The sequence below is a fragment of the Frieseomelitta varia genome, unplaced genomic scaffold (genome assembly GCF_011392965.1).
Source record: "Frieseomelitta varia isolate USP_RPSP 00005682 unplaced genomic scaffold, Fvar_1.2 scaffold_135, whole genome shotgun sequence".
NCBI classification, from domain to species: domain Eukaryota; kingdom Metazoa; phylum Arthropoda; class Insecta; order Hymenoptera; family Apidae; genus Frieseomelitta; species Frieseomelitta varia.
Window position 1 is genome coordinate 814130 of NW_025109028.1, and position 16375 is coordinate 830504.

General features: G+C 37.0%; 1 protein-coding gene across 2 annotated transcripts in view; it reads right to left on the reverse strand.

Annotated features, from left to right (window-relative positions):
• The window catches only part of LOC122530812 (tyrosine-protein kinase Btk29A), a 253356-nt gene that overhangs the window by 212654 nt on the left and 24327 nt on the right, over positions 1-16375 (reverse strand). For both annotated transcript variants that reach the window (XM_043658128.1, XM_043658132.1), the window contains one exon: positions 4435-4728. In XM_043658128.1, coding sequence (XP_043514063.1) covers positions 4435-4728 — 294 coding nt within the window. The remainder of the gene's footprint in view (positions 1-4434; positions 4729-16375) is intronic.

Here is a 16375-nt window from a genome sequence, read left to right on the forward strand (position 1 = left end):
GACTTCCTTTCTTTTTTACAATATAAATATAATTATAATTTATATTGGAAAAAAAGAGAGGAAGGACGTTTTTACACGTTTGAAATATAACAATGTAATAGTACAATACCTGAACAAAGTACTGGATTGAAAGCTATAACAACGACATGGGGAGGCTAAAAGAATTTCGGAAGAGATTTTCGAGAGTAGAGATAATTGACATTCATTGATAATTCATGTAAACTAGATTTCTCATTGCTTCTTAAATAAACAAAATGACAGAGAAGAAGTACTGTATGTATCATCAACTCTTATATATTATATTACAGTTGTTCTAGAAAACTCGGAATGCTTCAAGTCTAAACGATATCACATGTCAGAAAAATATAATCAACAAAATTTCATGCCAAATACCTTTTCAACAGGACGAGCGTTCCCAATGCTGTGTTATTTAATTTGAAATGATACTACTTCGTAAATAAATTGCTGGTAGATATAAAAAAAAGTTTCTAAGGCATGCACTTGAGACGTTTTTTAAACGACGAACACTTTCGGATAATAATTGCATTTACACGTTAAAACGGGACACCCTGTACTAATTGATACAGCGTTGCAGAGAATGAAGTACGCAAGGCGTGAAGTACGTGTAAAAATGTGAATGGAGAGCTCGAGTGAAAGAACGGAATCGCGTCTGGAATGAATGGACAAAACGCGGCGAGTTGTGAAAAAATAATCGAGAGAATAAAAACCAAGCGTTGTCAGAGTATATACATTTCATTATTATGGTTATTATCCTGGTTATTCAATCTGTTTTAATTTAATGAATCTCCGTTTCAATTTGTCTTCCCATATTAATCAGCGTAATCCAAGCGTATCAAAATTGAACATTTAATGATACCTCGGATAATATAATTACAAAAATTTAGCTTGATAAAAAAAGATGCGTGATGAATAAATATGAATTTTCGTATGTTTGAAGTTGTAAAAAAAACGCACAAAATGTGAGATTATACAGTCGAGTTTCGAATTTAGTTAATAAAATAACTTTGTAAATAATTCGATAATAACACAATTCACCTTTATGTACAATATAATTTTGTAAAATTATCCCTCACTCGTCTCTTAGGAAGTTTAAAAAACATTAAAGGTCCAAAGACAGACAGTCAGATGTCTACAGTAAAAAATCTAACATAATGAAATATTTAATGTTCCAAACTATTTGTAAAACTTAATACCACGCGTATCAATTTCTGCGTTAACGCTCTTATACTCGAAAAGTAGTCGTCCCTGTCTCTCTACCGACATTCACGTCAAAAATTTCAATGGTTGAAATCATCGAAATACCATCGTTCTATCGACGAACTATCGACACCCATTCGACGCGAGTTGAGTTTTTGTTTCCTCGAAACCAACGGATGAATCTAACCGTCGAGTTTTTCACTTTCCACGAGGAGGAGGAGGAGGGGGAGAAAAAAAGACCATCGAGCGTTTCGAAACGTTGTTGAGAAAATGATCGTACGATTCGCAAACAGATACAGATGCGCAGAGAAAACAAACGTTAAACGCGTGTTTAACTTCCTAGAGACAGACAGACAGATAGATAGAGGAGCAGACAGACAGACAGACAGACAGACGGGAAGAGGACAAATGAAAGGAAGGAAAAAAAAAAAAAAAGAAGAAAGAGGAAAGAACGGATGGAGAATGGAAGAGGAGCCTTTTCGATGCGCAGGATGACGAAAAAAGGAAGAGGGGAAAATAAAAATATAAAAATCCACGTCAAATGGGTCGGTACACAATGACAGAGCAGAGAGAGGGAAGCACAAAGAACGCTATATCGCTGTGCGTTGACCCGTGCGCCCGTTAACTGCGCCTGTCGAATTTCATTCCTTATTTCGCGTGTTCCTCCCAGCTCTGTCTATTCTGCCCTCTCTGACGCCGTTTTCCACCTCGCGATATCTCGAATACGTTCGTCCCGATCGCCGACGTAAGATCAGATGTCGTCGAAGCGACACCTCGGATGGTCACTCTTTCTTTTCTTTTTTTTCTTTTTATTTTTTTTTATTTTTTTTTTTAAGAAATGAAGGAGAAGGGTCGAAGGAAACGTTGGCGAAAATGTTACTATCTTGGACGTGAAACGCGGGCGTGTTCGAAGCGAATTCGCATTCAATGTCGGTCAATTCAATTGAAGTGGAAATAAAGATGAAACGATCGCGATAGTGTTGGACAATTGTTGAAAGATCTAAAGTTTAAATAAGAAATGGTTTAAATATAATAATTAAATAAATAAATATAATATGATAATAAAATAAATATAAAGTAAAGAAGTATAATATGATAATAAGGTAAATATAAAATAAATAAATATAACATGATAATAAAATAAATATAAAATAAATAATTAATTAAAGGATAGAATCAAACACCGTGGCTATTCCAACATCAACGATTAAAGCATAAAATTTCCATCAGACACAATAAAATCGAAAAATAGAGAAACTTTATAATACAATAGATTACACATGCTTCTATTTGTATATTTTACGAAAAATTATTTAAATCTTCATAAATACGCTGTTTCACGTCTGTAGAGTGTCTAACAAAAATTATAAAATGGTCATTTTGACCAATTTCGGTAGTTCTAGTGCTAATTCGAAAATACTAAAGACTATCAACGAGAATTAATTTATAAGTTTAAAAACAAAAACTTAATACGTAAATTATAAACCTAGAAATTTAAATTTACAAAATTCCGAATCTATGAAAAAGTAGATTTCAATTTACATTCTTGTATATAATTGTCAACTTTCACGAACCATGATTCATTGTTTGTATATTTGGACGTCAAATCTATTCTTTTTTTTTTTTTTTTTTTGTTGGAGATTCTGAATTTCATTATTCAGACACCGTATTTTTACAAAAATCACTAGTATTTTAAACATTAGCATTAAAAAAAAAAAAAATAACAAATGATTCATGACGATTATGATAGCGCGTATTAAAAATAAATTCTTCCAAATTGACCCTCGGCCCGCTCGAAATTACGAATTTGAAAATCCTCGCAGTTCCAACAAGTTCCACAGTTACCGATGAACGTACGAGCGCGTGCCTCGTGTAATAAAATATTCACCAAAATTCGAAAACCTCCGAAACGGTAGAAAATAAATCCGACAAACGCATGGTGAGCGTTCGATGCAAGAAGTCGAGTTTAATGCAAGACCGGATCGTTAGACCGGTTGCGAAATAACGCAATTTGCGAGTTGTTCTATCCGACGTGAGCTCCAACAACTGTCAATTCGACGGGAATTGATTGGAATTTCAAAGCCACTAAAGGGACCTAATGGAATCCGGTATTAACCGGCCGAACACGTTTATGACTGGAGAGGGGTGGGATAGGAGTTTGTCTTGGAATTACCGCGGCACTCGCTAATATTTAACTCGAAGTCGGGGATGGAGGCACCGTGAGTTTCGGTAAGCCCGAAATACGGCGCAAAGTCCGGCCGGAAGGAGCCCCGGCCGCAGATTAAACGGAAAACTCGCGTTGAATTTAACATCGGCCAACTCGCGGGATTAATTAAGCTGTTACATGCATTCGTCGAATCTCTTTAAATCCCTCTTAAGAGCTACAATAACGGTAGAAACAAAAAGAGAGAGAAAAACGAAAGGAAAGAGACGGCTTTGTTAAATTCGGCCAAGGTATTCTCTGTCGAACTGTTGCAACTCGAGAAATTCGCGTCGCCACGTTCGACGTCTGTAAAAAAAAAACGAAAAAAAAAAAGAAAAGAAAAGAAAGAAAAAGGAAAGCTAAAACGCTCGACGTGTCAAAGAAAGCGTCGTCGTTCCGAGGTTTTATCTTCGTTTTTCACAAGAGGAGAGAGAGAGAGAGAGGGGGAGAGTCGCGCGATAGTTTCCTACCGGGGGCCACCCTTTGAAACGCAGATGTTGGCAAGCGTGTGGCACGAAAGAGCACGACGTTAACGTATCGAGTTAAAACACGTACACCGTCCGACCTTTGAACTTCTCTCAGTTCCTTCAGCTTTTGCAACCATCCAGTTGTCTAATCCTTTTATCGATCATCCTGTGAAACGCATCACGTGCACCGCTCCCCGGTCCTTGTTTTTCCCCCGGCGGCGAGGTTGAAAAGACGGAAGGTCCGAAAGAAAGGAAATCGTTCCTCTCTATCTCTGACCTTTCAAAGACACGAATTTGATCCTCCGACTTTGAAATATATTATCATGCAAAGTTCGGATCGTGTCGGATCCAAGCTGCAAGAAAGGACCTTCGTCTTCGAGCGTTCGAGTGATCTCCGGCAGGCAAAGCTGACTCGGAGATCGCTCTATTTTTTTTCTCTTTTTCAAATCTCGAGGAGCGAGGGTCTAAGTAAGAGGAGCATAGTTTGCAGAAAACGTGAAGGAAAGAGACGAGGAGAAGAGAAAAATATTAGGATCTGGTACGAACCGATAGTGGAACGGGCCTGCGAGTGAACGATGGGATTGTTGTTCGCCTCGGAGTTGGTCGTCTGTGGTCGATCAGTTATGGCGGCAGTGGTGGCGACGGTGCTTCCAGCGGCCGAGGTGAAGCTCGAAGTGGACGTCGAGGACGGGTTCGTTGCGTTTAACGGCTTGGAGGACCAGGAGCTGCAAGTGTCGCAGCCCTCCGCGGAGCGTGTCGACAAGCGGCAGCAGGACCACCGCTTTCCACTCCACAGTCCCGCGTGGTAACGACCGCTCAGCCCCGGATTCTCGCTGCACACTGCACAAAACAAATCGGCGACACGACGTAAATTCGTTGTCACGTATTAGTTACAAATCGCTTTAGTTACATCTATATTTATAGCGTTACATTTAGTTACATTAATTATAAAACAGACGCGGTGAAAATTTTGACGGTCAGCGATTCAAACGCCTTTTTTCTTCCTGGAGGAATGAAAAAATTCGCGTTACGAGCGGACGTTACTTCTTCTTTCTTTTCACTTTGCTTTGACAATTTGTCCAAATATTTTTATCTAGCGTTTTTTGTAAATATAACTTTACACTCTATTATAAACTACAAGAGAAAGTGGAACTCAGACAGAAAATTATTACTGTACTTTGAATATTTCTTTTCGTTGTTTTCCAGCCGTGAAGTTTTCGTCATTTTTCTTCTTTTTTTTTTTTTTTTTTTAAGTCACCTGACGCGATAAATAATAATTCCTGCGTTTCGAGTTCCCTTAAATTGAAAGAATTTATTCTTTATTACCCGAATGTTGAATTCGCGTGGCTGTTGCGAGTGGAGAGGGGTTGTATCGTGCGCGAAGACAGGAAAACCCACGAGCCAATCTCGTCCAGGCAAAATAACAGGTCAAGAGGAACGATAGAGCGAGAGTAACGAGAACGTCTAAAAATTAATTAATCCAAGTGGCTTGTTAAAACGTGATCCGCGGCAAGAAATTGTAATAATTCTGTGAATTGCTATTAGTTCCCTTGACCCTTTTCCAGGCAAAACTCGCTGCGTGGAAAGGAACGAATATTAAAATCGTGAACGGGAGCCGGATCTTGCAGTTATCGCTAAACTCCGGATTATTAATGCGAAATCATAATTTCGGAAATGTAATTGAAAAAGATCGATGGAAATTAATGGGTAGAAGATTGTTTCTCGTGACGAATATTGCAAAAACACACACTCTGCATTTCGAATATTTCGTGTTACGTGTAAATTTCACGTTTAAATTTCCCATAAACGTGTAAAAATACACGGTCTAATCGAGAAATCTCGTTTTTAGATGGCAGACTGATGAAGCTTGATAGCTGTTAAAAAAATTGATGCCACCAGTGATTTGATTAATTCTTTGAATAGATGAAATTTGATAGATAACGACTGTTAAATTTATTAGATAATAACTGTTAAAAAAAAAAAAAAACTGACGCAACCAGTGATTTGATTAATTCTCTACTAGATTAAATTTGGTAGATGATAACTGTTAAAAAAAAATTAATACAACCAGTGATTTGATTAATTCTCTGATAGTAGATAACGATAACTCTAGAGGTGTGCGAGAAATCGAAATATTGGGTCGGGTCGGGAACACGAAACTTTTTTCGGGATCGAGACGGGTACCCGAAAATTTCGAGATGCTCGAATTTATTGGAATTCTCGAAAGAATCGGGAATCCCGAAAAAGTTGGGATTTGAGAATTGGGAACAAGCTTAAATAATTCATTAAAGCCCACGCCTTCAACTGTATCGAAAGGTCGCAGATCTAGAACCATCATTCGAGCAATTCCTCCTGTTATATCTTTTGGTTTAACAATCTTTTGCGTATCATTTTGTACATGCGACAAATTTTATATCGATTCAGTTTCTTTTCTAGTACATATACTAATGCTTTAATGCATATGCTTCAAATGGCGTGATAAACCAGTAGTATTTGCATACCTAGTTTTAAATTCATGGTGACAATGCGTGCATTCCGCCTTTGTATTATCTTTTTCTTGAGAATGTTCCCAAACAGAGCTTCTCCTTACCTTCTTCCTTTGCACGATATCTTCTGCACTACTTCCTGCTACCACAACTTTACTCTCACTATCACTCGACATTCTCTTTTTAAAGATTTTTAATCTTTATTAAATTTATACAGATTTTGAAATATACGTCTGATCTTCTCGAATGTCTCAGCGATACTGCTCAACAGCGTACATAATGTTCAAGTACTAAGCGCGCAGTCACACGTTTATATACATCAGATCACCACGATTCTTAGTAATCCGTGTTTCCAATAACTTTACTGGCAGAAGAAATTGAAATTGTGTATTTACATATTGTAGGCTGCTACACAGCATTGTAGAGTAGTTCGAGAAACGGTAGCTGGTCCCGAAATTTTCGGGAATCTCGACTTTTTCGAGAAACCCAATTCCTACGGGAATCTCGAAATTTTCGGGAACCCGACCCGATCCGACTCGATCTCTTCCCGACCATCGGGTTCCCGATATTTTCGGGTTCTCGTACACCCCTAGATAACTCATATCGTACTTTATATAAAAGATCAGAGTGATGATTTTGTATAGTTAAGCGATGGTAGTGCAAGTTATTTCGCAAAATGGAGCTTATTATTGTACAAAAGTCAAATTTGTCTTCCTTACATTCTTACTTGATGTTTTTCTCATACATTCGCTATTGTGTATTCAATTTTCGAACATTCATTTTTCGAAATTCTTTAATTAATAATAATATTCTTTAATTATATTTTATCCTTCAATTCTCTAATTAATAATATTCTTCAATTAATCTTTATTCGTAAATTCTTAATATTCCAAATTAACCATTCGATAATATTAGAGTTCATTTATAATATAAATATAGAATTTATAATATTCGATAATATTATAAATAATATTATATATTATTATAAATATTATACATATTATAAATATTATTATAAATATTATTATAAATATTATACAATATTATAAATAATATTATAATAGAGTTTTTAATATTCGACAATGTAAGAGTTTGATCTTTATTCGTTCCTGCACCCGCGCAACAGATATCAGCGGCCTGTAGAAATCTTTTACAGTAGTTTTGTTTCAACGTCCGTAGCAACATTTACAAATCCAACATTTACGATCTGAGACGAAAATTTCTTGCAAGAGCAAGTTCAATACACTTGTACTCGCTGCTCTTGTACTCTAATTTTCTTTATTCTACGGAGAACAATCGTGTATCGAGCGCGATTCAACTGAAAGGAAAAAGAAAGAAAAAAAAAAAAAAAAAGAGAAACGAGTCACAAAGGACAAGTAGAATGTGCACGCGACGACGATATGAAAGCACTGACCCGCGGACATCTTACAGCGGCCGGAAAAACGTTTCGCATCCGCTCTCGAGAGCACGGGGAGAAGTGGTCGCTCCTCGGAACACGTGAAAAGCTGTTCACCAACTTCTTGCGCGAGGCAAGAACGATCGTCTTCGGGTAGAATGCAACGTTTCAAACGTACGAGCCTCTCTCGCTCCGTGAATCGACGCCTCCTGGTGAAACTGATGTCACCGTGGTAGAACGAGATTCCCCATTCTCACAGAGGGGCAGGCAGGCCAAATGGGTGATTTGCATAACACATTTTGATAATTGCAACTCTCCGAGCGGACTTCCTTTGCCTTGACAATGGATGTTACCGGACACGTAAAATTGGTTAAATACAGCTGTTTTGCTCTGCGACTGTCGCGTGATTATTTTCGAATATTTCTTCGTACGAATACTCGACTTTATTTCACGAGTCAGACCATCCACCACTTCACTTTCTGCGAATTTTTTAACTTGGTACACATTTAATTATTTATATGTATTATATATAAATATTCAAAAATGTAGATTGGTGTTATTTTTTGAAAATAGTACATGTCTTTATCTGTTTTTTCTTGCTTGTCCACTGTATGGACCTGCGATTGGTCACTCGTGTCCATTAAAAAAATTTCATCGACATCGAACAACCTTGATAAAAATATTGGATATATTGAAATCTAACCTTAATGAAATTTCAATCAGATCACAAATGTAATACACATAATACGTATACGTATTTTTTAAACGTTGCAAATGTAAATATATCTACTTTTACGAATGTATTTACATATAATACTGCAAACTTTTATACATCCACTAAACGTGGATGAAAGTCTGGAAAAAGTCTGTATGCCAAACTTTCCCGCTAATAAACCATAAATTTTTCTCTGCGAAAAGCCGAAACCACGAATGGTACCAGAATTTTCCACGAGTGGCTCGTATTCATTAAGCAATTCCGCAACTGACAAAAGTAGCTTAAACTTTGCCGTGCATTTTTAACGTGGACCAAAAAAAAGAAAAAAGAGGAGAGAGAATTAAAATTACAACAGAGATCGAAGGAATTCCAAGCGAAATCAGCTTGTCGTTCAATTCAGCTTAACAAAGTGGCGCAACTTTGGCCGCCAGTCGTAAACCGCTGTCAATGAAGTTGTCCACGTGTACCGAGATCAATAAAATTTAACGATAGTGAAACTGATTGAATCACCGTGTATCAGTCATCTGTCAAAATTGCCGCGATTGTGAAAGAAAAATCTCGAAAAATTTCCCATTAAATCTGAGTGACGTTGGTGCAGTTTCACGTTGTTACATGGAAAGAAAAGAAAAAAAAAAAACGATGACACCGAAGGTGAACCAAGGGTTAATCTTCATAGTCGGGATCGACACCGCTGGATGGGGAGGGAGGAACAAAGGCGAGGAGAAAGAGATTGATGCGCCGATCGTTTTTCAAAGTGTCATTCACAGGGATGTACGATTTCGTGACGTTAATGTGCTCTGCCAATTAACACGCAGCGATTCATTGTTTAACAAAACGCCGATAACGATCCATTCACGCGTGTTTCACCGTCCAATCGTCTTTAATTCTCGATGGCCATTACGTCGACGGATGAAATCGTATTAAAAGGCAGATTTCACGCGTAATGAACTTCCGCGCGAGTATCTTCGAAAGGAGTGACGAGCACAGATCGAAAAAAGGAATTGACAACGCAGTTCAATCGAAATATATAAAAATAAAGAAAGTTTCCAGTGATACACACAGATTTACGTAATTATGTTACGGATATTGTGTCGCGTAATTAGAGTGTTACGCGTGATTAGGATTTTAAAAAATTTGTTACGATGATTCTTTCAATTTTTTTTAAGTCGAGTACTCTTCTTCTTGAACAAAGTACATAATTATTGTTACTTGTTTAAAAATAATTATCAAATTATTATTAAATATTGTTAAATTATTAAATTATTTATTAAAAGTACCAATAAATAAAAATCACACGTGCCACATCGAGATATTAACATTAATGTCGGATAAAGTATAAAAAGTGAATTTTGTATATTCGCGAACACATCAACGCGATAAATTATATTTCCAGCAGTTGTAAAATTGATATCATGAACTTCGATTGCACGATCATTTATTTATCTTCTCTATCTCCGATCACACGAATTTTAATCATCGAGAATCGATCGCGCAAATTTCGATCATTGAGAATCACTAATTCTGACGTTAAATCGAAAATAAAACAGAAGAAAACAAAGAAACGAAAATTTTCGCTGGAAATTGTCTTGGAAATCCATTCGGTGGAACCTTTTGCGGAACTTTCTGGGACAAGAATCGGTCAAAAATGGGCCGGAAATCGCGTGTTTACGGGGGAACGCGTCCCAGACGCCATGGATCAGACGCAATTAATCTTGATTAACGTCGACTTCGCGCGCCGGAAACTCTCTCCCAACTCTCTCTCTCTCTCTCTCTCTCTCTGCATGCATATGCATTCGTTGGCCGCGTTCGCAAAAAAGAGCCAGGCAGCAGAGGAGAAAAAAGGTGGAGACGAGAGAAGAAAAAGAGAGAGAGAGAGAAGAGAAGAGAAAGAAGGGAATTCCAGTAGTTTAAAGGCTTTTCGATCGATATTAAAGCCCGGAGCAATTTGTCGGCGGAGACAATATCGATGAGGAACTATTGTACACGACAGCCCCGGAGCCTACGAAAGTGCAAAGTAGTCTAGTTCTGCTTATTCCTCCTTTATCCTACCCCTACCTCTCTAATTATCCTCGTTTCCGTCTGGCTCTGACTTTTTTCTTTTCCCTTTCTCTGTCCTTCTTTCTCCAGCTCCTTTTTCATCCTCGGAATATTCTGGCTGGCGGAGCGACGCCCGAAATTCCCACGAAAATCTCGTAATTAATCGCCTCATTAAGCATCGGTGGATCAGCAAATTTCGCGCTATGTATCACGAAAAACTTTTTTTATCGGCTAAAACGACCAATTCCTTCTTTTTTTTTTTTTTTATCGATTTTCTCTTCCTCGACGAAGGGGTTCTTAATGTTTTTGTTAGTTCTTTCTAGGATAAGGAGACTCGAGTGATTCTGATTTAATGCACTGCATCTTGGGATTATATCCGTGAACTTTCGATACTAACTGAGTTGATCCCGCGATATCCAGGATTTAATTCAGCGTGAAATTTTTAATTTGTAATATAAAAGATACACTCGTGTATTTGTATGTCTTTCCTTACGATCCGGAGAGTATTAGTAATATTTAAAAAAAAAAAAAGGCGAAGAACAAATTAATCTGTTAATGATACTACAGAATACATTCTCAAGTTTCGAGTAAAATTGAAACTTCAACTTGTGCATTTTATATTACACTCTGTTCTTCAAAGAAAAGTCATTCGTTTCGAGTCGAGTTTAATTTCGAAGTGAAGTTACCGGTTACACGTCCGATTATGTACATTTGGCGAAACAGACGATGAGAAAGAGAAAACAAAGTAGGGAAACGAGAAAAATTGCACCGAGTTAAACAACGGCTATGTTCAACGATAGATCGGCATTGCCAGTTACCGAAAATTCTCGAATTTTTCGGCTCTTCTAAAGAAAAAAAAAAAAAAAGAAAAAAACGACTGATCAATTGCGAAATCGAAAAACGAGAGAAACATCCCTGTAACTCCGTTCGAAAAATTAGAAACAATTATTTTTTTATAGAAACGCGAAGACAAACAACTTTTTTTAAAAACTGATTCCACAACAGAGACAGTTTCAAAGTAAACACCGAGGGAATTCCATTTTAAACGTGAAAAGCAAACTCGGGCGTTGAAGAAAGAAAAAAGAAAAAAGAAAAAAGAAAAAAAGGAAAAAGAGGAAAAGAAAAGAGAGAATGAAAAAAGGAAAGAAAAAAGGAATGCAAGAGCAGATATCCCTTTTTAACGGAGTCGTGTGAAAAGATTTCTCAAGCGATCGGAGCAGACCGTGCGAGATATCGACGAGAAACGAAAATTTCCGATGGTCAGAAACCCGAAATCCGATGCAATTCGTACACAAGGCGGAATAAGCTTCGCCGAACCTCGAAAAACTGGACTTGCAGTCGATTTCCCGGTGGCGAATAATAACGAACCCTCCCCCCCGATTTCGTTTCGGTGCAACGAAATTCTTCGAAAACTCGTTAAAAGTTCGGCTATCCCGGTGACGAATCAATCAACCGTGGAATCGAGATACGTCGATCCCCGATATCCACGATCGATTCTTATGACGTCTGACGCGGTGAATCGCTGAAAAAATCCTGACTCGAAAAAAAGATAGTCGACACGCAAGCTAAGTTACCTCGCATCGATGTTGGTCGTACTTTCGCCGGAAAAATTCGCGCGAGATCGAACGCGTTCGAGTTTCGGGTGGTAAAATCGATGACGAACGAGGGAGTAATAGGAGGCGCTTCTCGCGCGAATCTGCACGACACACACGATGCAAATTGGTGTAAACGACGCGACACAGATTCTTTGATCTTCGCGATTGTGAAATAATTAGGAGCCGGCACGCCGCGAGCGAGTAATTTCCAGGAGAATTTGCGACAAGAGGTGAATCGTAGGCTTTTGTTCGATGTCAGATTTAAGCGACGTTTGATTCCGAATGCCGAATGGGGAAACGTTGGGTGCAGATTGAGATATTAATAGAAGATCGAGGTGTATAATACCTTTTTTTTTTATACAGAGTCTCTTTACAATTTCAAAAATTTATTACAAAGGCAAATGAAAATACAGATAAGTGGAAATTATTATAAAATGAGACGTATATATTTAAATTTTTTTTTTTGCCTCATTTAGTACACCTCTATATGGGCAAAAAAAAATTTAAATATATACGTCTCATTTTATAATAATTCCCACTTATCTGTCTTTTCATTCGTCTTTGTAATAAATTTTTGAAATTGTAAAGAGACTTTATGGACACCCTATTGATACTTTTATCTTCTTTCTTTTTGTTACGGATTATTTCGTTACCGATTGTTTCTTTATATATACAGCATAAAATTAAATTTCGCGAACTTTTAATAAAACTTTACCTCCCATTTTACTTTCTACTTTAAATTACCATTTAGCGAAATACTATAAAATGTAATAATAAATTTACTAATAGGAATTACTGTTTTGAGGAATGGGCATTGGAAGTTTCTACCTTCGAAACTCGTTGATCGTTAAAGAAAATGAAACTTCAATTCCAGAGGACATAAATATGAAAGCGTTCCGTCGTTTTTCGCGACCCTGTGTTTTCTCAGCCGTTAAAAAGTTTCTCAAGTTCGAGGAAAATATAAAAGAATCGTCACTGGTGTGCTCTCGTTTTCCCTGAAACGTATTTCTGCCGAAACCAGAACGAAATTCCGATGTAAAAAAAAAAAAAAAAGCAAATAGTACAGCAAGATTAACCAGAGACAATTAAAATTAAAAAGTCAAGCTAAGAATAGCCATTTCTATATTCACGTTCTTTCAAGAGAGATTAACTATCTTCTCCTTTCTGAGATTTGATTTCCTTCGAAAGTTTAAGTTACGTTAAGTAGCGTTAAATAGCATTATCCAGACGTTCTCAGCCTCTGTTTTCGTTACGAAAATTTCCGTTTATTGGCTTGAAGTGTAACTGAATTCCGAGACGAAAAGCCAAACCCGAAATACGTCTTCGAACTTGATGAATAAGGCTTCGAACAGCATGTATCATGGACAAAAGCTGACGAGAACTCACCGTCGGAACTTTGTGCTTTGTACTGTAATTTTAGCGGAAACTTTTGTCCGATGTTTCCTTCAACCCGTCCAACTAACGCTATTTCTTACGTCATCTTCTAAATACGTTACTTCGTAGCTCGTAGCAATTAAGGAATAATTACAAAGGAAGATATATATATATATATATATATATATATATATATATATATATAATTTATATACAAATATATATATATTACATAATTTACACACACACACACACACACGTATTTAATACCATATTTAATAAACAGTCTTATTATTGTTGTAATAAAAACGATACGAAAATGTGTGAATTTCTTCGATAATAGAAATGATAGTAGATAATAATTACATAATAATATCAATATACATAATAATAATAAATTTATTGTCGGATGAGAATCAATTGTTCTTACAAAGATTTGACTTTACATTCAAAACGTCTACAACCTCACGATTTAATTTCATCGGCGACATAACCATATATAGATGCACCGAAGACCACGTGAGAGAGTTAAAAGAGAATAATTCGAAATTATCAATTTAATCATTTTAAACGAGTAATTTTAATTAATCAATTTAATTTATTAATTAATTAACGTCATTGTCTGAAATTAATTCTCGTCCAGCCTGAATGCGCTTTTCCACAAAAACAGAGAGAAACACGGCCTCGTTTGCAGAAAAATTATCCAATATAACCGAGTGTTTCATTATAATAAAAAATAAAATATTTCAAAACATGCTTCCGCTCCCACCCAGGCAAAAAAGACAAAGGTCAGTTTTATTATAAACTCCCCAATTTTCCCAAATGTGACTGGATCGACGGGAAAGTGTGCACGACACGCGGGGAAATAAGTTTCGTTGCGAGAATAAAAAGAGCGAGCGTCATTATCATTGGTTTCGTGTTTTTTTTTTTTTTTTCAGCAAATTACACGTAGTTTTATACGGTATAGATCACTTTTTCGCAGTGTAATCGTTAAATACAAAAATAAATGACAGAGTAACTTTAATCATTAAGCACGAAAATGAATGAAAATAACTTCCGCATGGATAACTGAATTAATTATTTTCAGCGAGATTAACAAGTTTATACTTCTGTACAAGTGAATGTTGTTGAATTATTGAAGCGTTTCTCTGCGGATTTTTTATTAAAATGGAACACCCGTTAAATATTACCACGTGGAAAAATTAACACTGCAAACGACGTACGTCCGTTCCTCATTCCTGCGAATTATTTACTACGAACCACCCACTTGACCGACATCATGTCACTGCTAATTTCCACCAGCCAGAGCACGTCGACCAACTGAAACGTTTATTATTCCGATTCTTTTTTTTTTTTTCTTCTTTTTCCTTTCTTTTTCCACTTTATCGGTGGTTGGTAATCTCTGACCGCATCATATCCGCAAAAAGCGTTTCATTCGTGGGTTTCTGCTTCCACGCATCGCGAGACGATCAATTTTTGCATTTCACAGCGCGGCGATGCCCGCCGCATGGAAAAAGTACACGCGAAATATTAAATATTAAATCGAATTAAACCGAGTTAAACGCGACGAGCACGATTTTCTCTGTCATTAAGGCCGGCTCTTTGCGCGGAAGGAGGATCCTTCTGTATGCAAAGTGACTACCGTGAAATAATTACCGCGTTAATAATTGTGTCATTATTGTGAAATTATTCACGATGAACGCATAATTCCGAGAAGCGGCCATCGCGTGGTCGCGTTTATAGTGCCATCACCGAAACAGACACCGGATGACGAGTTATCGACATGTATCCCGATGTACGGATTCATGGTACGCGTCTGTGTGAACAGGCGCATTAATGACGCAATTTGTACGAAACTTATCGACGTTTCCGCTGCTTGAAATTGATGATTACAAATTACGTTTGGCGTCCTACCTACCCACGTTTGCGTTTACAGTCGCGAAATTAAACTGAAATATTACGAGATATAAATTACGGTCCCTGAAATATCGTTCGAGCTTTAAAAAAATATCTCCGATGCCTTTTGATGCCGATTGCGATCAAATCAGATTGCTTCGCTCGAAAAGTTCTAAAACGATTCGCAAATTTTCCAACGAGTCAAAGGACCAAAGAGAGATAGAAAGAGCGAGCAAAAAAGAAAAAAAAAAGATTTAATGCGGACAAAGCGTTACGCAACGAACCAATTCGATTAAGATTGCACAGCGATTAAGCGCGCCGAATACTCGTCACGCGGATGACTTTCGCGACTGCGGCCAATTTAAACTACACTTCCGCGTTATCTTCTCCGCCGTGGAAACCGAAATTGAAACGATAATTACCACGCGATAATGAAATTCACAGATGTTGGAAGGATAAAATTATCAAACGGGTATTAGATCGTCGATTATTACGTTGAGTCATAAATAATTTCCGTTTTCGGGGACAAATTGTAATGATGCATTTGTCATCCTAATGACTCGTCAAAGAGATCTGAACCAATTAGCAGTAAATAAATATCTCTAGCCTTACAATTAGTCAGTCCTAGTAAATGAGTTTTATTACAGCAGTAGCAACGTGAATTAATGATAAATTTCTCAGTCTTGAAATGGAAGGACCGAAAGTGCATATTCGATACGTAATGTTGCGGAAAAATAATGTTGAAGCAAGGAAAAAATGCTATGGAGGCATCTAAAAAAATATACAGTGTTTATGATAAAGGAGTCATAATCGATCGGAAAAAAATTTTAGAGCTTGGCTGTCCTTACACCATCTGATTATTACCTTTTCCCATTCCTTGCAAAATAGAGAATAATTTAATTTAAAAGAAAAATTCTCCAATGACAACCAAGTTCGAGAGTCAAAAACTTCTTTACATCAAAAAGGTATGCACGCCAAAGGTATCAAT